Below are 25,068 nucleotides of genomic sequence, written 5' to 3'. Positions count from 1 at the left end.
ATCTTAAATTGTCATCTTTTATTTAAGGAATTGCTGAACTTGTCAAGTGGAATACTAAAACACAGCATTTCTTAGGCCATCAGTAAAGTCTGTTTGAATCCTCCAGCCAATAGGAAATTTAGAGCCAAAGTACTGAAGACTGACACTGCAGGATATGACAAATTCATAGTGCACGCCCTACCTTAGGGTCTATCCCTTTATCCCCTCCTTGTTACCTATGCATTGAAGCAAGCACTGAATATTACTAGGATATTTCAGTGCAGTAACTTCATTCAATTCCACTCGATAACAAAATTCAGGAGAAAACACCACAAGCATGACTCCTGTCACCCTAATTCCTGTATGCAACCTTGTCCCCGACCACTTCATCAGTTATGTGCAACTCCAACGCCAAGGACTGCTTAGGGGTCCACACATTTAAAGGCAAGACAAATTTTTGAGATCCACGTGTCATAATAAACACTATTGCCAGCAGGCTATTTTTTTGTGAAAATAATGCAAAATCTATTTTGACAAACAGTTGCAATCTTTTATCATCAAAGAAAAATGCTTAAATTCTTCACTGGCTTATAACTGTTCTCAAGCTTGAGCTGACATGCCCTATTTCTACTATTAGTCTAATTTTGTCTTACAAGTGTGAACTGCTTTTAGTATATTTAGTAGTACTTTTTCTATCTTGAGCATAAGCTTTTTTGCCTGTCATTGTACATTTTCTTATTTATTTTGCAATCGCTTTCTATTTTGGAATAATTTTAAAGTGTAAGTATCTTTACTGCTTACAATTTTTAACCCACTGATATAACAAGGTATAGTGTTATCTACACAGGCAATACTCATATTTGATAGACCCTAATTCAATTTTGTTGTATGCATGTACAACAAAAATCTGATAACTGACCCACAGAATTCCCTAACTGCAAAGTTTGGTGTACTTTATTAGTAGTAGTATTATTAACATCACCCAATATTCATATGCAATTGCTTTGATGGAAAACCAGTTAAAGAAAGGTTTCATTTTCATCCCTTCCAGTAGTAATAAATTTATAAAAAGGGTTGCTTTTTGCTGTTGTTATTGCTTGGTTACTTTATTTCAAATTACTGATCCATAGCATGCATGAAATGGTGTTTTGCAATGTATGAGGGCCATCACTCTTATTTTACAGGACAATGGATGACATTAATATTCCCTGGCACTCAGGGTGGGTATTGTGCCAGGAAAGTGTCACATGAAGTGTTAAAACAAAGTAACAACAACAAGAAAAAAAAAAAGCCAAGAATTTAACTGCATCTTTCCAAAAGCAAAGGCTGAATTTAAAAACCTTTGAGAAAAAAAACATACAAAGTATATGGGAGAAGGTGTAAATCAAAAACATTGAGATAAACAGATAGTCAAAGATGCATACGTTTCAGTGCCAATAAGGATGTTAGAAACAAGACATCTTCACTGAAAGGGAATGAGAAGCGTAGGTCAGAGAAAAAGCTAAAACAGGAGGAGGTGTTCATGGTACTGTTTACTGTAAAAGGGTAAAAACATTTTCCAGGTAAAATACGAATTTGGCGTTAACAGAAAGCATTTGTTATTTAGCAGCTTCAAAAGGCGGACCATAGCTCGTATCCACTGATGTAACCAGAGGAAATATGAAATAAGAGGAGGTAAGATGCTTTTTGAAACTGAAACTGAACACTATTTGTTAGAAAAATAGCAGAGATTGAGCAATTACAGATTTTCATTTCAGTTTCAAGTCTGAGTTCTGCCAAGGCACTGAACTATCAGGAAATGTTTGCAGAGCGCATCTGTTTATTGAAGTAAAAAACAGTAAAGCAGCAGCTCAAGGGTACCAGGGCTTTTAAAGAAAGAGCAATGATTGGGAGAACAGTACAAAATCTAATTCACCAGCCATCTTCAAGTTTAAAAAAAAAACACAACAGTATGAAACAGTAACGGGTTGTGGAATAACTGCAGATAGAGTTGAATAGATTAGGAGTGGAGATTCAGACAGAATCTGCTCACATTGAATACTTAGTCCTTGAAATAGGCAGACTGTGAATCCAAATATTATTTTGGAGTTAATAAAGGACCTAGACATGCAAATCTTTCAATTACCTCAGTAAAAGGGAAAAAAACATATAGCTAAATTTAAAAAAAGCAATTCTAAAAACTAATTTTAAGAGTAGGTGTATAAAAGTACTGTTAAAAATACTGTTTAAAAGTAGCTTCAGTGGCAATGAAGATTTTATTAGCTTTAAAAAACACCACCAAAAGAAACCTCTCTCCTCCTTCCGGAAGAGCCACGCCTCTCCAACTTGTCTGATTTTGTTAAATAACATATAATACATTAGTGATTACTCCCACAGACAACATCAGTAGAAAGTGTTTGGACTCAACGATCCTCGTAGGTCCCCTCCAGTTCAGGATGTTCTATTATTAAATAGCCCTCGTGTCTCCTTAGAAGAGATTATCCAGGGAAGGAACAATTAATAATAATCAGTCCATTGCCATACTACTTCAGGATTGCAGAGATATGAAAATCGGTTGTAGCTCTCAGTCTAACAAACTCTGGTATTATTTTTACTGCTCCTACAGTGCCACGGCTGCGTAGAGCATTGCTCAGACTAACACGGAACAGCAGGATGCTGCTGAAGGAACCGACAGCCTGCACTAAACACAAGGCACCACCATACAATACAAATAAGACTCAAAAGCTTTTTTTATTTTTTTTTTCTTTTGAGAAAGGGCTACCAGAACTTCTAAGAAATATTGAGATGCTTTCACTAGTGACCTAATTAACATTTTATATAGATACGTATATAGGTGTAGACATTCCCATATATAAGCTGGAGTAACCTGTTCTTTTTAATCACCAGGAGTGAGCTATAGAAGTGCATTTTGGGGCTGAAGTAAAAGTTAATGTTGTAAGAAATGCTTAGAAAAAAAAAAAAAAAGTTGTATACTAAGAAAACGTGATGCTAAGAAAAGAAGTTGTATAACAGATAAGCAAGGAAGATATCCCAGCCAGAGCTAGCAGAAATTAGCTTGTGACAGAAGACTGGGCAAAAGACAATTAGGGAAGATAAAGCTGCAGAACGAAACCTCCGCAACAAACTGTGCACCTTGTACGTGGATAGTGATCATGAAGTTATGGGACAAGTGAGGAAGGAAAGTTATTGATAAAAAGGAAGAAAGTAATAGAGAAATCATGAGATGAAATAGCATTGTACCTGGGGAAAAAAATCCACAAAACTAGTGTAATAGGAGAATAGAGTTCACGGGGCAGAACGTGGCATTAGTGCAAGGCAAGAGGTTGAAATTAGTGAAGGGGATGCTGAAGGGGAGACAGGCAAGGTGTACAGGCATTATAAGGCAGCTGCATTCAGTTTAGTGGCTTGAGTGTTGCAATGGAAGTCAGCGTGACTTAAGGATCACTGTGAACTGCAGTCAGTGAGAAAAGGCTTTGGAGATAGAAAGGATCAAGATAATTTCTCCCTCTTTCAGGATTCTATTTAATCAAAATCTGATAAGCCTTAGTTAAGTACACAATGCCATGTATATAAACCTACTAAAGCTTTATTTTGATACCCCACCACATTAAGTAGGTATAAATGTAGTATATCCCTTTCGCATTTTTCTATCAAATAGGCTGCAACAAAAATTTTTAAAAAAGTCTGCGTGCTTTGCTCTATTACCTTTCACACTCACAGAATTACTCCAGTTGCCTCAAGTTCTTGAAAGAGAATAAATAACCAGCCAATATTATACAGTTTTTGCAAGCTTTTCTCTTACTATGATTGCTTTTTTTCATAGCTCCTTTGGAAGACTGCCTTAAAAGACGCAAATACATTTAGTGCAAGTTAAGGGCTGCCTAGAAAGTCATTAAAGCAGAGTAATATTGCACACCAAATTCATACAATCTGTTCTACACAAGTTTGAGCAAAGCCTCCCTAGATATGCATGCCCTTGGTCACACACAAGAGTGAAGGGGCCCAGTTTTGTTTAGGGAAGACCACAAACCAGGCTCACAGCTGCAGCACATGTGACCCCATGCCTTGCAAAGCTTCACCTTTTAAATCCAAATTGGTTTTCAGGACTGGAGATAGATGATGAACACCTCCAGGAGCACAAACTCATACCAACCATGGCAGCAGAAAGCTCTGGAGCCAAACGTGTGAGTCTTGTGCTGAGGAATAATGGGAAATACAAGCTGGTAAAACACACAGATGCGAGTCTGGATGTTTACCTGGGCCTGGCAGAGAGCCTGCAGCTGCTGCTGGCTCAGTGCTCAGCTCAGATCAAATGGCCACAATGGAAAAAAAATACTCTTTTGAGGACCGTACTCCAAGACTTCTCAGGCTGCACATAAACCCTGTTCTCCAGCAGCTGAGACTCCAGCCTCCCTTCTGTTTATACTGTAGAGACAACACCAAGGCTCCCTTTCTCCTGCGTAAATTTTTATCTCCGTGGGAAGAGGCTAAAAAAGCTAGAAAGAGCCAGTAGTAGGTGTAGTGATTTTGTTTTCAGATAGTCTCAGTTGTGCAACAGCACCATCCAGCTGTCAAACAAAAAATGAAACATCCTACCACCACTGTCCAGATTTGGCCCTTGTACTACAAACAAAATTAAGAATTAACGCTGCTAAACAAAACCCACAGGAGGTATTTCCCCTTCTTCTGAGGGAACCACGTTGGTCCTTCACGATGTGTTCCCAGGTTAGTGCACAGGAACGTGTTCGCTTTAGTGAGACGAAGAGCCCAGCCCAGTTTATTTCTGCCCAGTAAGACTGGCAGTCTACAGCTCACCTCAGTGTCTCAGTGAAGCGAGGAATATAAACCCAGATATGAGGAAAAGACTGCTATCTTTGGCTCACAACCAAAGACAGTTAAACACACGACAAAAAAATAATGAAAACAAATCTACCATTTCATACATAAGAGCCTATGTTTTGGCTATTAATTTATCGTCCTTCAGCTTCAGAAGTAGGAGCAGCAACCTCCAGTGAATGGAAGAAAAACACGACTGATTACCTGAATGAAACGCACAAGGTCACTGTTTACACTGCCCTCAGATCTTCATTAAAATCAGGTTTGCCCTAACTCCCAGGAGCTTACCATGCGTGTCCATGGATGATCAGACGGTCTAATGTTAGAAAACTGTCCTTGTATTACATATGCCTTAGCCTGTCCTACAATCCCAGTTCTACATTGTGAAATACTGGGAATGTGAATGCAGGGAATGCATCTCCTCTTCTGGCTTTCTGAAGTCCAGTCCTAGTTCTTTGTAAAGACACAGTATAACAGACACCCTGCACAGCTTTGTAAGTCAATCATCTTCCAAGGGAAAACAAACAGTGGAAACTCTCCAAGCAAATATTAGCAGGAAAAAAAAAAAGTAAATGCACAACCTAGAAGAGGCATTTCTACAGTCAAAAATCTGAAAGGAAAAACCTAGAATAAACGAGATGGTTTCAAGAGACTTGAGCTCATGCAGAAAAGCATCAGCCGAAAAAAGCATAATCCCAAAGAGGAAATGCTGTTTTGTTGCAAAGAATTAAAGCATACAGTAGATTTAAGCATAATCTCCAAACTTGAGTGCAGCAACAGGAAAACAGCAAGCACTAGAATAGCAACTAAAGCCATAGGAGCAAAGAGACCATGCCCAAAGATGCAGCTGAGGTGCCAAATGACGAGCCTGTGCCAAGTGGGAGAGAAAGTGCCCTTAGATGAGCACAGCAGCAATGCCAGAAGAGTCTAGAGAGACACAACCCTAAGGAAAAGTGGACAGCCAGCTCCTCCAAAACCGCAGATGAACAGGAAGGTTAACGAGAGGCATGGCCAGTGAGGAAGTACCACTGTTAAGCTCGACTAATGAAACCAAGAGATCCTCCTTTCAGGAGAGCACAGGATCCTCACGAAGTAAATCTGTACTAGAAAGCCGTTGCAGGACTACATTAGGGCAGCGAAAGAATGGAGCTACTAGAAAAAAGCTGGAACCGGAACATAGGCCAAAATGCTCAAACCAGTAAAAGGAAGAATCGGTGCCAATTCAGAAGAAAAACCTGGTAAATAAGAGGATATTGAACAAATTTAGAAGTGGTGGGCAAGGTAGAGCCTTTGGGTCTGCTCTGAAAGTTTCTCCTCCGCTCCAAACAAAAACCACAACGAACAACGACAACAAAGTTTAAATGTTAAGTAGAGAGAAAACATTTCAAAATAAAGAATCTCATGATCTTTATTGAAGAAGGTCTATTTCCCTTGCCAGGAACTCACTAGAAAACTTGTGACATGGTTTGGAGGCTGGACAGCTATGCTCAGAGCACTGTGCACTCAGAAGGCATAGAGTTACACACACTTTCCAGTAACAGAAATGGCACGATCGATCCACTTCAACACTCAGGTGTAAAAGGAGAGCAGCCAGAAAGAAAAAGAGGAAAAGCAGATCTCTGTTCGTTACTAGTCAGGTCAAATGACAAGAGGGAAGGTGAAAACAGCATAAAATCCCACTAAGCATAGAAATAGGCCTCCAGTGGAAAGAGATGAGACAAGCCAGACAGAAGGAGAAACAGGAAGCCATGAAGTCTTTCCAAAACAGTCTAAATAGAGACAACACTTTTACACCATCCTCCAGGAGGTCAGCCAGAGTTCTGCCAACTTAATCGCAGCAAGTTGTAAAGGTTTTCACATGGAACTTGAGCTCATGACAGTGGCTTTTTTCCTGTTTTACCACAGGGTGTGATTTTTTTAAGCCAGGACACCAAGAAGTACTCAAGGTAGAGAAAACAACTGTTCTCAGGCAGCAACCGAGCTATCCAGTGTAGATAAGGAATCAGTCTTAAGACTAGAGTGCCTGAGGAGACTGAGCTTTGTAGTCTCGTATGAGTAAGCATTTCCAAACGCAGAGCTTCAGCTGTCCAGAGTCTTAGATGTACTATAGTTAAACCTGCTATGTCACTCCAAGTGCATGTTTACATGCCTACAAGTCCCACCCCTAACACAGCCCCCCCAGTATCTGTTTACTATCAGTAGAAGGCACTACTCAGTTCAGACCTGAGAGTTCACGTCCATCTTCACCAACTTCTCTAACCTTGTAGCAAGCGAAGCTTGCACAGCTGATGTATAGCAACCTTCCAATTTCACTGAGGAGTGCAGTTGCAAGCCTAATGACAGCTTGTTGGATTTGGGATTTTAGTTGATGGACAGTCGTATTTAAACTAGGGACGTGGAATACAACTCGTGTGAGAAACAGTGATGGTGCCACACATGATAAATTCAGAACGTTAATCAGAACAGCTGGATACAAGAGATGTTGCTCATAGTAACCTTTCTAGGCCACCCCCACCCTTGGAACTACGTTGTACCTTCCCCCTCCCACCCTCCTCCCTTCAAACAGACTTTTTGGGAGTCCCACTGGTTTAATATTTAGCATTTCACAACAAGTTAGTTTCTGCTTCCGAGGTGCCTAGACAAATTGTGTTGGTACCCATGTCTTCCAGTGAGAGGCCAAGATCCCATGAGGAATAATAGTATGAACACAGAACCAGTCCTATGCCAGAAAGCTCACGCATTTCAAAATTTAGGAGCTGATTTTAATCCAAGATATGGCAACAGTGAAGTCTGCTTTATAACAGGCCAACTCGCTGCTGACCGGTCTCCATATGTACAGTGAGAACAGTAAAACAGTGCAAGTTTGTAGTCAGTACGGCTTCTCTATCGATTCCAAGATTTTCCTTCTCTCTTCTGCTGAGGGCATCTCTGGTTTCACACCGTTTCTCTTCCTCTGCATCATTATGTCATGCTGAAAATAGAAGAAAGCAAGCATGAGAACACATTTCTCAGAAGTCTCTGCCTCTGAGCTCTTACTGAATGAGATTCTTCAACACAAGTGCTCTTTATATTTGAGGAGCCAGATATTCTAGATCTGATTAGCTGACTAGTAGATGTACTAGTATTTAACTGAAGCTACCTGATAGTTCACCTTGCTGCTTCAGATTACAGTATTCCCATGACACTACACCAGACTAACGTGCAATTGTCTGTAAACAGGCTTTTGGTGGCTTACACAAGTACTTAAAGTCATCAGCTAAAAGACTATTACAATAGCATGAGGAATGACAATAGAGAACAGTTTAACTGCACACAGTTCCTAATGATACTTTCCTGCCACAATACAGAAAGAAATAAGAAATAACCACCAAATAAACTCTTCCTGAGCTTTATCTTAGGTTAAAGTGAATATGACCCGTAAGAACAGAAAAAAATAGATGAACTTGTCTTACATCTCAGAACACAAGCCTTACACACATTGCAAAACAGAACTTATTGCCAGAAATATCTGACTAATTTAGAGAGAAACATACCACAAGAACACTGACTCACAATTTAAGAGGGTAAACTTTAGTTCACTTTGTTTTCCATTTTGATGTGCATCTCCTTAAGTCGTCCAGCAACACATACTGAGACTACCTAGGAATTCTACCAACATCTGTAAGTCCCTGTAAGAACAGCAGCAGTAGTCAGCACTAGCTAAGTCCAAAGAGTTCAGAAAGCACTGTATCACAAGAAATGCACTTAAAGCAAGATGTGGAATAAAACTTACAAAATCCGTGATGCTTACGAAAACCTGCTTACCCAGAATTTTCTGCAGTTTTTGTACTTCAAAAAATAATCAGTACACATATCCTTTTTATAGTTGTTGTCATCCATACATTTTCTAGAGGCATCTGTCTCCTTTAATAGGAAAAACAAACTTCAGAGCTGAGTGAAGTCACTGTATCAGTGTCTAAATGTTCTAACAAGTCCCAGAATATCTATGAAGATAGGAGGCAGTTCCTCAGATGAGCATAGCATCAAAGGGAGCAAAGGAACATCTATCCCAGCAGATAATCAGTAATCCCCAAGCAATGACTTCATTTGGAAATTGTAACAAACATTATACTCTTCAAATAGAAAGGATATATTCCACAAAATAATTGTTTACAAAGATTCGTGGTCTAACACACGAAGGACTATTTAAAAAAAAAAAAAAAAACACACACATTGGGCTTGCCAAACCAGGATTTCAGGCTCTGATTTTAAGGACAGAAAAACAAAGCAGTTACTATCAGTTGTATTGCTCCCATTCATATGGAATTACAGGTTGCTATTTCACATATACTCTAATACGTGATTTTCAACTTTTCCCATCTTTAGACTCTAAGGAACTTGTAATGCAAAATGACAATGCACAAGTGTTATCCATAATGAAATCTCTAGAGGAATTATTTTTGCATTTTAACCTAGAAGCATAGAAACAGAAATCCCAATTTGATTATCTTACCGCTATGCAAGGATTTCTGTCATGGTCTCTAAGCTGTTGTGCATGCCTGGACATTATAGGCACTCGGACCCTGGCTAGAAACAGAAAAGAAACAGGTTAAGCATCTGCTTTTAATAGTAACCGAGTACTAGGTTTGAACTTCAGCATCTAATGAAGGACTTTAACGCACACAGAGCAGTTCTATTTTTATTTTTTTTCCAAAGTTTTAAAAGCACTAGCAGCAAGACAGCTCAGGCAAGTTTAGCTCATCATCAGGACTCCTTACTCCTGGTTAAGTTCCTACAGAAAACGAAGCCACTGAGGTGACTTACACCAGCTTCTCAGCTGGTGAAGAATTGTTGAGGAAGCAACCACATCTGGGAGAAACAGCTACAGAGAAACTGTTCACAACCAATGCACTTTAGATACTTCAGTTAATAGAGATAACAAACAAAGCACTAATAAACCTTCTCAGATTTGTGCCGCCTCCTTAGCTGGATCACATCACCTGTACCCAGGTCTACAGAAGCACCCAGCCTTCCGCTGTGTTGCTGTATCAGACATTTAACAAAACAGAAATGTTTCACCACAAGGAGACCAGACCCCCCCTTATACCATGCGTGACAGCTTCTATCACATTTTTCATCTAGTTTGACACTGGCTCTAAGAACTGTAAGCTTGAGAGACTTCAATGCCAATAATCTACACTTATCCATGATGAGGATATTGAGAAGAGTAGCAGACCCTCACCCCTTTACTGCTTCCCATACATCGCCTCCGGCACTGATGTGGTCATTTGGGTTTTTCTTCAAAACAGACTAGTTCTAGCCAAAAATATGAATTAACCTTGACCGGATGACTATTTAAGACAATGGAAGCGGAAATGCAGGACCGAAGAAGAAATCTTTGCAGAAAACTAAAGTACAGTTTCTTAAAGAGACTTTAGAACAACATTCTCACTTGACCTTGGTTTATTTTGCCTAAAGATACTGCTGTTAAGTCTGAACTTAAACCTCTTACTGTTCACACTGGAAACTGATAACTGCAGGTCTGCAGTAAAAAAGCCCGTTTTGCTTGGTATCAGCTACCAGAAAGTCAAATACTGCTCTCAGTAGCTCACAGGGTATTTTAAATGAAGGTTTGTCCTTGATTAAGAATAAGCTATTTCAAGTAAATAAGCCTTAGATGTCACACCTCTTGTGAAACTATATTCACCAGGCGCTCGGATTATTTTCTACATGCCACATGACAACTCTCTGCAAATAGGCCTTTTAAAAAACAGCATCAGGAAAACCTTCTGCTTTCCTTAGAGAACTATCCACTGGTCAAGTTAAGTTTACAGGCTAGGCTTCTTTGCTATTTTGTGGGTGCAAGAGGATTCTGATCAGGAACTTCTAACTAAAATGGAAACATGCATCCAGAACAATAGCAAAATCCCAGTCTTCGAGAGGGAGGAGGAAGAGTAGAAAAGAAGCACACCACGATACTTCACCCAAGTCAGTACTACGGACAAAGTTTTTAGATGTTTGCATGTGTCTAAGTCATAACTCTGTGTTACATTGGTAATAGAAGTGTAAGTACTACAAAAGCAGGCACGTCTTAAGGAGTACGGTATCAGACTGACTTCAGATTTACCCTCTTGAAATAATAGTCATCACAGGGCACACCATCATCATTGTTCATTATACAAACAGCTGTTAACATTTTCAGTTTGATCGCACTGCCGGAGCCCACAGACATCCCCGGACTGAGAAGCGATGCGCACTGTACGTTACACAGAGACTCCTTGAGCAGGCAGCTCAGGCTCCCACAAAGCTGCCTAGCTGTGAGCAGACAAATAATGCCTGGAAAAGCACATAACTACAGAAAGGTCTGACAGTCCTTCTCTCCCCAGTACTTCAGGGCTTGAAGCTTTATCAGCTAGGAAGGGCAGGCGGTCACCGTGAACGCTGCCTGACTGAGCTAGCAGGTTGGCAGGAAGCAGTCCTTCCCCCCAGTTTTCACCCAGAGCCGTGTGCCTGCTTTCGGCTCACAGGTCCGAGCCCTGCCACAACCAGGGGTTCCTCTGGTGCCGCAGCCCCTAATTACGCTTTAGCACATTAGCTGTTATAAACCCTGCGGCGGAGAAATACGCTTGCTGCTTGCACTCCTTTCCCCCTGGGGCTTTTTCAGTTCATAAACCACCGGTATATATTTTTTTTCCATGGGCTCCCCCAGCCGAAAAGTGACTTATTGTGCGTGCGTGTGCGCGTTCAGTTGGTAGCTTTTTTTTTTTTTTTTAATAACGCACGTACACACAGGGTCGCTGACCACGCCGCGACGCGGACCGCTTTATTAAACCCCAAACCCCGCAGCGCGGCCCGTACGAATCCCCCCCCCCCCCCGGCTCTCCCGGCTGCCGCACGGGGCCGAGACGAGGGGGGCAGGAGCGGGTGCCCCACACCGTCCCCGTCGGCGGGCCGGGTGCGGGGGGCAGCGGCGCCCTGTCCCCCCTCAGGCGCTGAGGGGGAGCGCGCCCCCCCCCCCCCCCCCCCCGCCCCGCGCGGCTAACGGCCGGCGCCCAACGGCCGCGGGCGCCCAACGGCCGGGCGCGCGGGCTCCCCTCAGCCCCACCTGCCGCCGCCGCACGGCACGGGGAGAAGGGAGGGCAGGGAAGGAGGGGGAGGACGCGGCGCAGGAGCGCGGCTCGGCACTCACCTCGCTCCGCGGGAGCCCGCGGCGGGAGGGGGGCAGCCCCGTCTCCAATTCGAAAGACGTCAGCGGCTCGGGCAGCCCGCTTAAGTACGGGCGCAGCCTACCCCGCTCCCGGCCTCGCGGCTCCCCCCGGCCCAGCGCCGCCGCCGCCCACGCCCCGGCGGCGCTGAGCGGCAGGGCCGGGCGGCCAATGGCGGCGGCGGCGGGCCCGCCCCGGCCTTGAGCGGCGCCTCCTTCCACCAACGGGGCGGGCGGCGCGGGCCGCAGGCGCCGGCGGCGGGGCGCGGCCGCGGCGCTGAGTGACGGGGGGAGGCGTCCAACCCGCGGTGCGTGTGGGCGGCGGGCGGTGTGGGCGCGGCGTGTGCGGCAGGCTGGGCTGCACCGCAGCGCATACACTACAATGGCTGCTGGAAGGACGGGAAAGCAAACAATTTCCAGGCCCGCCGCGTCCAGCCCGAAATATGGGGAAAAAATTTCAGAAAAATCGGAGAACACTGTAAAGGGTGGAAACGGGGCGCAGAGGGGATGCTGAGGCTCCCGCGGTGAGTCTGCTGCGGGTTTGGGGGGCAGGCGCCGGGGTTTAGCAGGGAAATATCAGGGTTATTTAAATTATGAAGGGGGAGGAGGAGCGGGAGGGGGGGAGAGGAGAGAGGAGCGGCGAGCGGCGAGGAAAAGTTGGTGCTGCCCATCCCTCCCTTCCATCCCGCGCCCCCCGGCCCCCGCAGCCCCCGGCGGCCCGCGCCGGACCCCCCCGGCGGAGCGGGGAGCAGGGGCAGGGGAGGCGAGCGCTGCCCCCCTCTCTCCCTCCCTCCTTCCCTCCCTGCCTCCCTCCCTCCTTCCCTGCCTCCTCCCCGGGCCGGGAGAAAGAGATGATTTTCAGCGAAAACCTCTCTCCGGACTTTTTTCCTCCACTCCTCCCCTCCCTCCCCTCCCTCCCTCCCCGCGGCGCTCTGGTGCTCGGCGAGGGAGCGGGGCGAGGCGGCGGGCTGCCCGGGGGACGGGCGAGGAGGGCGCGGGGTGCCCGCCGCCGACCCCCGGGGCCGGGGCAGGGGGCAGGGGCAGGGGGGGGACAGGGGCAGGAGCTGCGCGGCCGCCCCCCTTCCCCTCCCGGGCTCTCCGGAGCCTGTGCCGCGAAGGCAGTGACAGCGGCGAAGAGGGAGCGGAAGACATTAAGAGCCCGCGGTGCCGAAAAATGAGGGAAAAAATTAATATAAATTCGCCCCCCGCCTCAAACCGGCCGAATTTCGCACAGAAATTTCCCCCGCGGACCCGGCTACCCGGAGGGTGTCCCCCGGACCCGGCGGCCGCGGCTTTGGGGGGGATCCGGAGGGACTTTGGGGCGCTCGACCCCCCTTCCCCGTCGTTTTTTGGACAAAAGTTTTTTTTTTCGTAATAAAGAAACGAATTTGCCTGCTCTCCCCCTCCGAGTGGCCCAGAAGCCTTCCCCTTCCCCATCGGTGTGTGTTTAGAGAAAAGTGTGAACCCAAGTAAGTGCTGAGTCGCGTTGCATTGGGGAGGGGGGTTTGCTAACTGAAAGCAGGAGAGATCCGGAGAGAGAGAGAGAGAGAGCAGGGACAGCTTGTTGTCAGTATCATAAACAACCAAAATGGAGGGAGAACTGAGGCATATAACAAAATAAAAATCAGAAAAAAATGCCAAAAAATACCTAAAAATCGGGGCTGCTCCCCCTTTTCTTCCTCAAGGGAACAGAATAAAACCCCTGCCTTCCCGAGACCGTTTTAAGGTTTCAGGGAGCAAGGAGTTAATATTTATTATTTTTTTTTTGTTGATGAATTCTTTGGGAAGGCAAAAGCCTCTTATAACTCGCCACCGACAATGAGAAAACGTGAAAATCCCTTTCAGGAGAGAGAGGTAGGGGGAGATGATAGTGCAGAAAGTGCATAACTTTGGGGTAATGTGCAGTGATCCTAGATAAGATAAATGCTCTATATGCTGCTTTATAACTTCCTTTTTTAATGCTTTTTGTGTGTTTGGGGGAGTTTTGGAGATGGGGGCTCCTTTCTTTTCCTCTGTCTTTTTCTTTTTTTTTTTTTTCCCTTTTCCTTTTTTTTTTTTTTTTTTCGGACCGGAATGTAAAGCCTTTGTAGTGTCACTTTCCTGACTAATTAGGATGTGTGAGGCAAAGAGTAAACCTTTCCGGTTTATAAAGTGCATTTTCGTTGCCTTTGAATTTCCAGTTTTCGTGGTGGCTCCCTCCTCTCTTTAAACTGGATTCTTCAGAGTAGTATGGGGTTGAGGTAATGCTCCATAGGGAAAGCTCAGAGTGCTCAGAGGCAGGGCACCTCTTCTGCGGGTGGCTGCTGATTTCCCTGGCATGTCCAGTTCACCTGTTTGTGTCCTACAAAGAATGTATTCTGCAGTCTCCTCGTTTTATTTATATAAAATAATGATGCCTCATCTTGCCTCACATTGAAGTTAATGCGAAAGTGCTGCTGATGTTGGTTCCACGTGGGATCAGGGCATTTTAAAGAGACAGCTTCTCTTTTCCTATGGTTGTCATCACCTCTGCAGTACCTCTGCCTCTAGCAGAGGGGTGGTTCGTTGTTGTTTTTTTTTTTTAATGGAAAGGTCTCAAATCAGCCCTGGTCTGAGAAATTAATCATAGATAACTGGGGGAAACGTGCAGATTCGTTTGGATCGCAGCAATTCTTTTGTGCGTAGCAAGTCTTCAGGGGAGTTTTCTTGGTGTGTTAATTAAAATGCTGTGTTTTGGAGAGCGTTTTTTTGGAAAGGGTGTTGCAGAAATGAAATGGTCTCAGGTTGTTATGTTAAACCCTAGTGCTGTTCTGCTGGCTATGACTTCCCTGGGAGGAGACCTATGTGTACAGTGCGATTTCACAGGCATTTTGTAAAAGTTGTGGGGTGCATTATTTCTACTTTAAATAAATGCAGTTTTGCTGGGGACACCTGAGTTTGTTGAAAAGTGTTGGAGAGCTTGTTCTACACCTAATTCTTCTGAACAGTTCCAAAAGGTTTCGAAAATAGTGAAAATAAATGTAAGTTTTAATTGGCCAAACTAGGGGCTTTTTACAAGTACACCTTACCTGTGTAATTATAGCATCACTTGGAAGAATCGCCTCTGGCTTTGTTTAAAAAAGAGAAAAATCATCCTAACTGAGGTCTAGTTTCATGGTATGCATGTGCATGTGTGTGTGCATGCGTGCTTTTAGCATGGGTTATGGCTGGTACAGTTTTTTGCTGATTTTTTAACTTGGAAGTATTGAACTGTAATGATGTGAAATGCTTTGCTTGTTCAAATTACCTCCTATGGATTTTAATTTTCAGTAAAATATCCTATTAAAAAATTAACATCGCCTCTTAACTTGGCAATCTGATAGCTTTATGAGGAGTTTCAGTACTTCCTTTACACACCCTTTGTTTTTGCAGTTTTGGTATTTGCTTCTAGACAAAAAGCTGAATGCAGGTATGGGGTTCTAGAGAGGGAAGATGGAGCACTAAACTTGCAGGGAGGCTACTCCAGCAAGTGCTTTCTTTTGAACTTCTGGAATTTGAGTATCAGTTGTGGTAGCTCTCTGTGTTTAACAGTGTCTGTTCACAAATGATCTCTACCTTTTCTGCAAGTGTGGCCAAAGAAGCTGTAGTACAGTAGTTGTTGACTAGGATAGCCTTGTGGTTAGAGATTTTGGAAGAAATCTCAAAGTTTTCCACTGAGTCACAGTTGTGAAAATTAAATCAGATCAGCTACTCTTAGGCTAGAAAAGAAGTTCATTAAGGAAGAAAGATTAATCAGTTTGTATAAAGAAATGAATTCGAACATTTTTCCAGAGCTGTCTTTCATGGTTTGGAGATCTTTTTTATAGTTAGTGAGGATTCCTACTTCAAAGTTCCTTTCCAAATATTTCTTACACTGGTCTCTTCTTTTTATTGACTGAAGGAACATTATCCTAAAATTTATAGAAAGTTGATTAATAACAGTACATCATCTGTTGTGTGGTTTCTTTTTTTTTTTCCTTAGTGTACCAGGGTAGGTAGGTAGATGGGTAGATTTACAGAACTGACTTTATTAAACTAGTTAATGGTGCTGAGAACAGTGTGTAAGAACTCTTCAAATACTGCATCTGTGACAATCAGTACAAAATATTTAATATGTTGCAACCTTTATACCCGCTTAAGAGCTTCTAAATCATTAATTTAGTAGCGCTGAAAAAAGGTATAGGCACTGATCATAACAATATGAAAGACACACATGTTGTGGAGTCTCTCTCTTGACTTACAGCTATGCATTACAAAGTAAATCCAGTATGTCCAACCACAGTGCAACACTCAGGACGCAGGGAGGAGGAAGGAGGGAAGGGTGTTCTCACAGTACTTGATACTCTTCTAAATGGGCTTAATTTTAAGGTATAATCCAGATGATGATGATAATAGCAGAAGCTAAATGTTGTTTAGGATTGTTTTTTACAAACTTAATTACTCTTTTTTTGAAGAAAACTGAATTCTTCTTACAGGGATGATGTGGTGTTTAATAAAAATAGAAGTAACATTCAAAGCTTCCTTACTTCTAAGAGTTAGGATAATCTTCTCTATTATATGTTGTTTTGGTTCTGTACATGATTCAGTAAAATATTTCAATATTTTCTAAAATTAAAACACCTGAAGAAACAAATACTATGGGCTGTTGTTGGTAAAGTTACCCTAGTTCTTGTAGGTGAACTGGGGAGTTCTAAATGTATTAAAATCCTTTTTAGGTATTTCTCAATCCTATTCAATAATGTTTAAAAGTTACTAATTGCAGTATTCTACAACAGTACAGCAAATAGAGGAATTTAAATTGACCTGCATTAAACTATTCTTGAATGCTTAGTTCAAGTGTGTTTCTTGGTGTGTACATTTTACTTAGTAAGCCTGAAAAATGACTTTTCCAATGTAGAACTTTGAGATTTAAATTAAGAAACTTTGCAGGAGTTTCTTAAATTCAAAAAGCCACTGCATCCAAAGCGCAGCCACTTCTAGTGGTCGTCCATCTCTGCAGTTAAGTCAGTCAAAATGGTGCCCTTAAGTCTCCTCCTTTCAGGGCAGTGCATATGTTTTAAAATTAATGGGTTAAAGAGGGCACTACTCATGCACTAAATAAACCACTGTTTGTAACTGTTTAAGGTTGTTTTGTTAAAAGGGAGGTTTTGTTTCAGAGTCTAAAACAAAGTTTTTACATTTTGTGTCTGTAACCTCTTATGTATTTAAAACTAGTTTTTGTGAGCTGGCAAATACCTTTGGGGAGGTTCTTGAACAAGTTTATCTGTTTACCAAGGGAAAATATTCTGGAAAATGTGAAGTATGTTACAGCACTGAGGCCATTCTCAAAGGCAGTGTAGAGTTAAAAGGAGTTAGCAGCCACCTCCACCGAAGTGATAGAGCACTTGCTTTCAAGGAGAGGTACTCCAAATATCTGCAGCTAGGGAGGATTTAGCTTGCAGTGCTTTTGAAAGAAAGGTGCAGCATCTATCCACTGAACTGTTGAGCATCTTTATCCAATTACCAAATGTTTAGGTAGCCTTAAAAAACTATTTAAAAATAATTCGAGTAGGAGAGCACAGTAACGTTTTCTATTGACCAAATGTAAAATGTTTATGTTTCTGAAGTATCAGGGACTTTTTTTAAAATTTTTTTCTGAGCATTTTGATCATAAGGAATTGTGTATCTTTCTTGCTAATTAAAAAATCACATCTAGAATTTAATTAAATTTATATTGTTTTTTTAAATTGTACAAACTCATAACTGGAATGTAAAATGTATTGATTAGCTCTCAGTAGAATCGCTTATGCAGATGCCTATATTTTATTTTTAATTTTTCAAGGACCATGGTGGCCTGTTGCCTGAAATTGAGCAGACTGCAATACTAATGAATTTTCAGTGAAAAGTTGTCCACCAAACATGAAATGTGAAAAATTCTAATCGTATGCAGGTTATGAAAACCTAATGTTGAATAAAGCTGATCACCATTACTGCAAGCTGAGTTTTATTTAGACAGGCTTGTTAAAGTATTTCTTGTCTACTTCAGCATCACTGGTCACTTGTTATTGTCTCATCTCATAGGGCTGAATTAGCAGAAATTAAGAGAATTACATTTTTAAAAAAATTAACGAGATATTACATGCTTTTAAAAGTAGTTATAAATGATGGGGCCTTCTCATAGAATATATAAAAATTGTTAGTATTTAAATGGACCCTGCGTGTCTTGTAAACAGTTATTGTAGGATCATGGCATTAAAGTTAACCACAGTGCATAGCAGTGATTTGAGATGACAGCATATGTACATAGCTGACAGTTAAGAGTGGGAAAGCTGATGCAGTTATTCTTATGTCGAAGGAATAAATCGATTTATATTATAGACTTCTTTGTAATAAATTCTGTTCTTTTTCTATCCCCCTGTCTGTTCAGAGCGTAGGTACCTTGTCAGATACATCCAAATGCATGGCCAAAATGATGGACAAATTTACACATGCCCAACCCTGACGGTTCTGATAGACTTGCAAGGGCATGAAGAGAGTAGAATGTGCCCTGATGTGCATAATTTTATTTTATTTGTTTAAAGGAAAGAAAATGGAAAAATAAAGTTAAAAAATCCAGGACCGAACTAGTATAAAACCAAAAAATGAGACAGATAAAACAAATCAATGTAGACAAGTGTGGCTATAATGCACAGAACAGTAACTCAAAACTCCAGAGTGAAACAGCTCAAATCAGTTTTGAGAAGTCAAGTGGGAATCAGGAAAGAAAAATCTGGAATTGCCATCAAATGCAATTAAGAAATAATTATGTAATGAAACTTGGAAAAATGAAAAAAAGTGTCTGTTACAGTAAACTCTGTTGCTATAAGCTTCTTTTGCACTTAATGTGTTAAATTCCCCTCTCAGAGGAGAATATCCCTAGAAATCAGATTAGAAAGTGTTTAAAGGGAATTATTTGTCAAAGTTGTTTTTTACCAAAGTTAACGTAACTTATAATAATCTCCTCCATGCTTCTGTAAAGAATATTTTTATTTCATGCCATTTAGCTGTGCAGCTTGCACAGAGACTGTACCTTACTCGTATCGTACAGGTAATTTACCTGGTAGCCCAGCGCTGTGTATTGCTGACTTTCACCCTGAAAGCTTCTGTTTATGGTCGTGGTCACGTTACACTTCTGAGACTGCCAAATCTAAAGTATTCCTCATGAAATGAGATGTAGAGGGTTGGTTTTTGTCTTGTGCACATTCACTGTGAATTGCCAAGTAATCAAACAGTGAGGAAAAAGTCAGAAAGCTTATCTTCCCTCTTCACTTATTGAGTATGTATTTGTATACTACAGGGTATCAGATTTACCAGGGCATGAGTACTTTAAAAAGCCCTGCAAGTCATCTGATTCTGAATTAATGAGATCTCATTACACTAAATGTTTGAACAGGAGAAAAACCCTGTGTATGCAAATTAGATTTTACTGTACCAAGTGCTTGTCACTTCTAATAAAACTGTTTATTGTGTTGTATATGTATTTATCACGACCGTTACATATATATATATATATATATATACATATTTGAAGGAAACATCTGGCTGGTTAGGAAGAATGTCATGTCTTTTGAATCAGTTGTAATATAGGAATTTTTTTTGAAAAGAGACATTTTTGAAAAGAAACCAGTGATCTTATTACAAAAAAGAAAAGGCAGAAGGAAAAATTCTGGCAGCTTACTATTAAATTTCAATCAAGCCTGTATAGTTAGTAATAAAACATTTACAAGTTTGTAAACGTTAAGTTTCTTCAAACTCTTACTGTCACGTGTGGAATTCTCATGTATACTAATTGTGCATTTAGTACAGCTGCCTACGTTTGAGGCGGAACAAGAATACTGTATTTATCACGTGGAGGTATAGATGCAATATAAATATGTAAAAGTAGAAATTGCCTACAGCTATCCTTATGTTTTCATACGATGATACTCTACAGAGGTGTAAATTTATGGTGTTAACTACCTGTTATCAGTTACTGGTGCTCTTGCCCTCGCAAGTACGTTCAGCAGAATGAGGATTCAACTGAAATAAAACCAATGTAGAATTCTTGTGGGGTTTTGTACTTTGCTTAAAAGCTGAACGTAGGCATTGTTCAAGCTTATTTTGTTCTCTGGAAGTTATTGTGGTCAATGTGAGCATAATTTGTTTCATCTAGGACACTAAGAAACTGTCAACCACGTAGCTTAGGGAAGAGCCTGGACATAGCTGATCACAATAGATGCCAGTTAGTGGGGATCTGCAGACTTTTTTTTTTTTTTTTGCTCTGTGACTTGACAGTTTTCTTTAATTCTTTTGAATACTGGGATTGTGTTTAGACTAAACCACTTCTAATTATACCCCAGCACAAACATATAGCTTATGGCTATATTTTAATCAGTTTCAGAAAAAGTAATAAAAATATTATTGCATATGTCAAAGGATGGTGTTGCTACATGCTATTTTAAATGGTGTTTAAGTATGGTTATAAGCATACCAGTACAATGAAATCAGCTCTATTCCTAAACAACAGTTACATTATTTGTTACTTAAAAAGTTACTGAGAATCATAATATATTAATTATCCTAATTATTCAGGCTGGTTTTAATATGTGTTGAAATTACTTTAAAAAGTATATATGAAATATTTATATCAAACTAGTTTAATTTCTCATTACTTGTAAACTGTAATGTTTTCCCAGTTGTAATTTTTTTAAGAGGTTTTGTCTTACCTACACAAGTGTTTCCTCTCCTTTTGGTTTCAAAACCCAGCACTTCTTCAACTTGTTTTAATCTCTTTCATTCTCTCAGATTGAATCTGTGTCCCGTTAAGGGTTGATACTGATCATTTTTGTACTGCAGAAATTGTCCTGAGGAGTGCTGGGAACTGACTTGTGCTGGTGGTGCTACAAGTGTAAAAAGCAGGGTGTAGAGTAACATGGAAAATGTAGTCATAGTGGTATTTGGGTGGTGGGAATAGCCCCAGACCGGATGAAGGTTAAACTAAGCTATGAGGAAGAGATGTCAGGTTTTGCAGCCTTGTAGCACTGATCAAATAAGTGGTGAACAGTGTCAAACACACTCTTAGCATCAGTCACAGAGGGCAAACAGAAATCTAGGTTATGCTTTCAGAAATGGTAAACTGTGGAATTGGTTTCCTCAAAAAAATACTGGTTTTAGAGGTATCCCCAGTAGTGTAACGTTATTTTACCTTTGAGAACTTGGCCACTTCAGAATATTTGAGAACAAGTAAGTTAAGTCCATCTTGAGTATTAATTTTGGTTTCTAGTACTGTTTTTATCTGTGCCTCATGTAGAACAAACTTCATACTCTTCATTAATCTTAAATATTTGTACTGGAAGGAGAGTGCATTTAAGGAGCTTTTAACTGCGTTGATCGCTGGTCCATTTGATTGGGGCAGAAAGGTTCTTCACTCTGGGGAGGTTGAATATGTTGTTATTTTCTATTTCTTCTGTAGTTAGCCTCATAAAAGCACTGAATGTGGGAGACCAGATCTTTCCTCCAGCCTTGAGTGAGAAGGGAGGTGTGGTCACGGAAGGGCTCTGATGACTTAAACCACTCACTGGCCCTCAGTCTCTTTAGATATGGATCCTGAGAATGGATTCCTGGTTTCACTTGCACGGTCCCATTGCAACCTTGAAACTCGTGATACGTTCTGTTATCGTGAGATGAACTCCGCAGTCCTTCCTTAGGTGGACCCTAAAGGTTTTGTTTTAACAAGTACTTGCGTACAGTGATGCTTTTTCAAATGTGGGCAATGTTTTCATCAGGAATCAAGCCATAGAAAGTCTCTTTTCTCTGAGCAAACCCTCAAAGACTTTGGGGACGTCCTAAACCTTGGAGGCTTTTCCTGTTATAGTTTCAGTTGTTAAACTGTGCTTGAAGCTAAAATAACCTTTTCTGCTAAGCTTCTGTCCTTCATCATGAAGGCAGTACTTTGATATTTGGTGGTGGTGGTTTTATCATAAAGGTTTTATGTAAATAGCTTAAGAAAAAAGTGTAAAGGCAGGCAGAAATTTGCTACCAAGTTGCAAGTGCTCTGTAGGGGTTATGTGTAGTAGTATTTAAGTCATGCTTGTTTCATTGAGATAGTAAGACCTGTAGTTTGGAGAAGATGGGGCTTAACTGATGCATTAATTCTTCTTCCCCAAATACAAATAGAATTGGCCATTTCTGATGCTGACAGTGCTCTGAATGCCATCTGTACATGCGTATGTCCAAACTTCTTGTAACTTAGGCCTTTGTAGGAGGTTAAGAGGTCTAGTGGATGGAGATTATCTATTATTTAACAACTTTATAAATTCACGGTAGGATTTTATGTTGAGGGTATATATGAGAGAATATATAGTCTGAACATAAGAACAGGTATTCTGCCTCCTTGCTGTGGATATTTAGACTGGTTCCGTGGAGACAGAAATTTGTTCTTATTTTTTTCCTTCACCTGTTGCATTCTTCAGTTGTTTAAGAAGTCTGTTTCTTGATGCTTTTTTGGGAAGTACATTACAGCGGCTGGCAAAGTTATTAAGTGACAAATTCTGAACTACGAAACTTGAAGATGGAAGGGGGAGACTTTTTTTTCCTTCCGATTCTGACCACATTTATTTGCATGGTTCCTTGGCCTCCTCAGCAGTGCTTTGCTATAAATCAAAACAAATGAAGTTGAACAAAAAGTCCATAAAAACGCATGTCCCAGGTTTCTCTGGCAAAGCTAAAAATCCAGTTGAATGCTGACAGTACTTCTTCACTACTACCTCCAAGATATTCAGCCTCTAGTTCATCATCTCCAAATATCTGAGATTTCCATCTGTCAGATTCTAGCTATGTCATTTGTAGAAGTACAGTAGTAACTGCATAGTCTGTATAAGCCTGTCTCAGAGCAAGAGATTTATGCTGAAGCTGAAATGCTTCTTGGGGAGCAAATGATATTTCCCCACTTTTTAATTTTTATTTCTATTGTGTTACAACATTCATTTGAGACAGTTTCAGATGGCCTTCACAAAAAGGGGTGATCTTTCAGGTTGCCAAGTATCAAACTGTTCAGGGTTTTATAGGTTAAAGTCAGTATTTTTTTTAGCATCATTCAGCAACTGGTGGTCATTCAGGGTACATTATAGAACAGTGGAGTCATGTGCTTCTCAGCAGGGGACGCTGCCTAATGATGGCACTGCAATGTCCTGAGTTTGGGAGGAGCAGACCTGCAGTGAAGGAACTGTCTCTTTCTGCAGTATGAACAGAGAACTGCTTTACTCTGGCTTTTACAGATGAATGAATTCTCTGGAATAAGATCCTTCACTAAGTAACATTTTCAGTTTTTTTTTTTTCTTGCAGTATCAAAATTGGACACTTTGGGATAATTTTTACAACTCTGTTGACTTGAAAGGTCAATTAAATGTAACTGCATGTGAAGTTAGAGTGCTTTGAAAAGAACAAAAATCCTTTCAATAAAAATATTGGAGAAGTATTGAACTGTCTTGAAAGCAAAGAAAAATGACTGCTGTACTAATCTGATGATGTTTTTCAACCAAGGAAATAGCGTTTAGACGTTGGGATTCAGTTAGCAATAGTTTGAAACCCTCAGTAAGGAAATGTGTATTATAGTAGTAAATTAATAAAAATAATATATAATGTTCATTTAGAGAAATGTAGTTTTCTATAACAAAACTTGATGGGAAACAAGTTGTATACATCCATAACCTTTTTTGAGGTAAAAAGGGTAGACACCTACATAGCCAGAGGTACTCAGAACCCTGCCATGACTATTTCTGGGAGCTGTACAAGTACAAAGCTCTTCTGCTACAGTCAGGCAGGGTATGATGATGTGCTTTCTAAGGTTAGTGAGCTTACTGGGTTTGTGTCTTAGAGTTCAGAATTAAATGTGATGCACAATTATATGGTACTGACTTTGGTAACACCTGGCGTTTTAGTCCAGTGTTGGGAGTGTGTATTACAAAACTTGAATGTAAATGTTTCGTGGCTTTAGACTTCACTTTCTAGTACTGTGGAGTGTTCCTAGGAATAAAAGTATTTTGTTTTGTCAGAATTACTGTTTCCCTCTGGTATATTTGCTTTTAATTGAATTCTGCTCTGTGATTTTATTATTATTATTTGCACAGAATTGTGCTTGTCTTTTTTCCTCCAAGCGAACACAAATAGCCTTGTACTCCTGCTGTGATTATTATGCATAACACCTCTGACTCAGCAGATCAAAAGTTATGTTTGTTGGAAAACAGAATTAATATTTTATACTTTATTTTTTTTTTAAACAGCTCAAAAATAGCTGTGTCAAAAGAGATTATGCTTTTAACATGCTAATCCACTAAGCCATCGTACATCATTCTGTAGGGAATGTTTTTATACCAGGCAGCTGTCTCTTACTAGATCAGTCTGAGAGGTTTCAGGTTATCACAGAAATACACTCATAAACTCAAATTCTTCAGGAGAGAGGCTTCTTTAATAGAATGTGTAACGCATGCATTATCAAATTGCAGCATTTTTTTCCAATAATTGTTTTACATGTCAGTGTGCTTTGGCCTGTTTTAAAGCATTGTGGCTATTTGAGACAGATCGATGGTTAAAAATGGTGAATGCAAACCCCTTTTCTCGGTGTAGGGGCATTAACAATTCCTAGTTTTAATGTAGAATATTAGATTGTGATAGCCAAATAGCTGAAAGGAATGCTTTACTGATTACATGGAAGTTAAAGACTGATGAGAATTTATGCTAGATGGATTGGAGACTGGGAAATTTATTGGAATTACCTGTTTCGGTTGCTACTCTTGCTCCATGTTCCTCTGACACTTTGTTTCCTGAAGTGGCATTTTCCTCATTCAGTTTTTGTAATTCTATACTGTCTCTATGTAGAGAGAGACACAAAGGTGGGAGACAGCAATACTGACTTTGCAGAAAGGTCTGTAAAGCACACAAAGTACATCTGAAAAGTAAGTTCTGTCTTACCTTTTCACTTCAGAACTGCTCGATGTTACTCGGAAGAACAGTAGATACGTGTGTGAGGCTGAAATTTGACTGTAGGTTGACTGCCACTGTGTGTGCATCAGTGACCG

The 25,068-nt window shown here is 40.9% G+C and overlaps 2 protein-coding genes across 5 annotated transcripts in view; one reads left to right on the top strand and one right to left on the bottom strand.

The window, feature by feature from the left end:
• Positions 1 to 7,555: 7,555 nt before the first annotated feature.
• Positions 7,556 to 12,144, bottom strand: CHCHD7 (coiled-coil-helix-coiled-coil-helix domain containing 7). The gene is made up of 4 exons (XM_035553112.2): positions 11,984 to 12,144; positions 9,308 to 9,381; positions 8,620 to 8,718; positions 7,556 to 7,786 (listed from the first exon to the last, which is right to left on the bottom strand). The coding sequence occupies exons 2-4, from the start codon at positions 9,359 to 9,361 to the stop codon at positions 7,685 to 7,687; spliced, it is 255 nt and encodes an 84-aa protein (XP_035409005.1). The 5' UTR covers positions 9,362 to 9,381; positions 11,984 to 12,144; the 3' UTR covers positions 7,556 to 7,684.
• A 162-nt stretch (positions 12,145 to 12,306) lies between these two features.
• Positions 12,307 to 25,068, top strand: part of PLAG1 (PLAG1 zinc finger) — a 48,983-nt gene continuing 36,221 nt past the window's right edge. For 2 of the 4 annotated variants that reach the window (XM_035553247.2, XM_035553246.2), the window contains exons 1-2: positions 12,340 to 12,522; positions 13,379 to 13,467. The gene's annotated coding sequence lies outside the window, so the exon portion shown is untranslated. Of the gene's footprint in view, positions 12,523 to 13,378; positions 13,468 to 25,068 lie in introns of all 4 variants that reach the window. The other 2 variants (XM_035553245.2, XM_035553248.2) reach the window with 2 other exon arrangements.

Source organism: Cygnus atratus, chromosome 2 (genome assembly GCF_013377495.2).
Source record: "Cygnus atratus isolate AKBS03 ecotype Queensland, Australia chromosome 2, CAtr_DNAZoo_HiC_assembly, whole genome shotgun sequence".
In the NCBI taxonomy this organism is placed as follows: domain Eukaryota; kingdom Metazoa; phylum Chordata; class Aves; order Anseriformes; family Anatidae; genus Cygnus; species Cygnus atratus.
Note: the sequence above shows the minus strand (reverse complement) of the source record. Positions and strands in the feature narration are given on the sequence as shown.

Bases quoted from the DNA above. Each gene is read 5' to 3' on its own strand.
- CHCHD7 (XM_035553112.2), bottom strand. From the start codon at position 9,361: ATGTCCAGGCATGCACAACAGCTTAGAGACCATGACAGAAATCCTTGC. The intron at 8,719-9,307 runs GTAAGATAATCA...TTCCTATTAAAG, and splicing joins ACAGAAATCCTTGCATAGCG to GAGACAGATGCCTCTAGAAA. The intron at 7,787-8,619 runs GTAAGCAGGTTT...TTCTATTTTCAG, and splicing joins AAAACTGCAGAAAATTCTGG to CATGACATAATGATGCAGAG.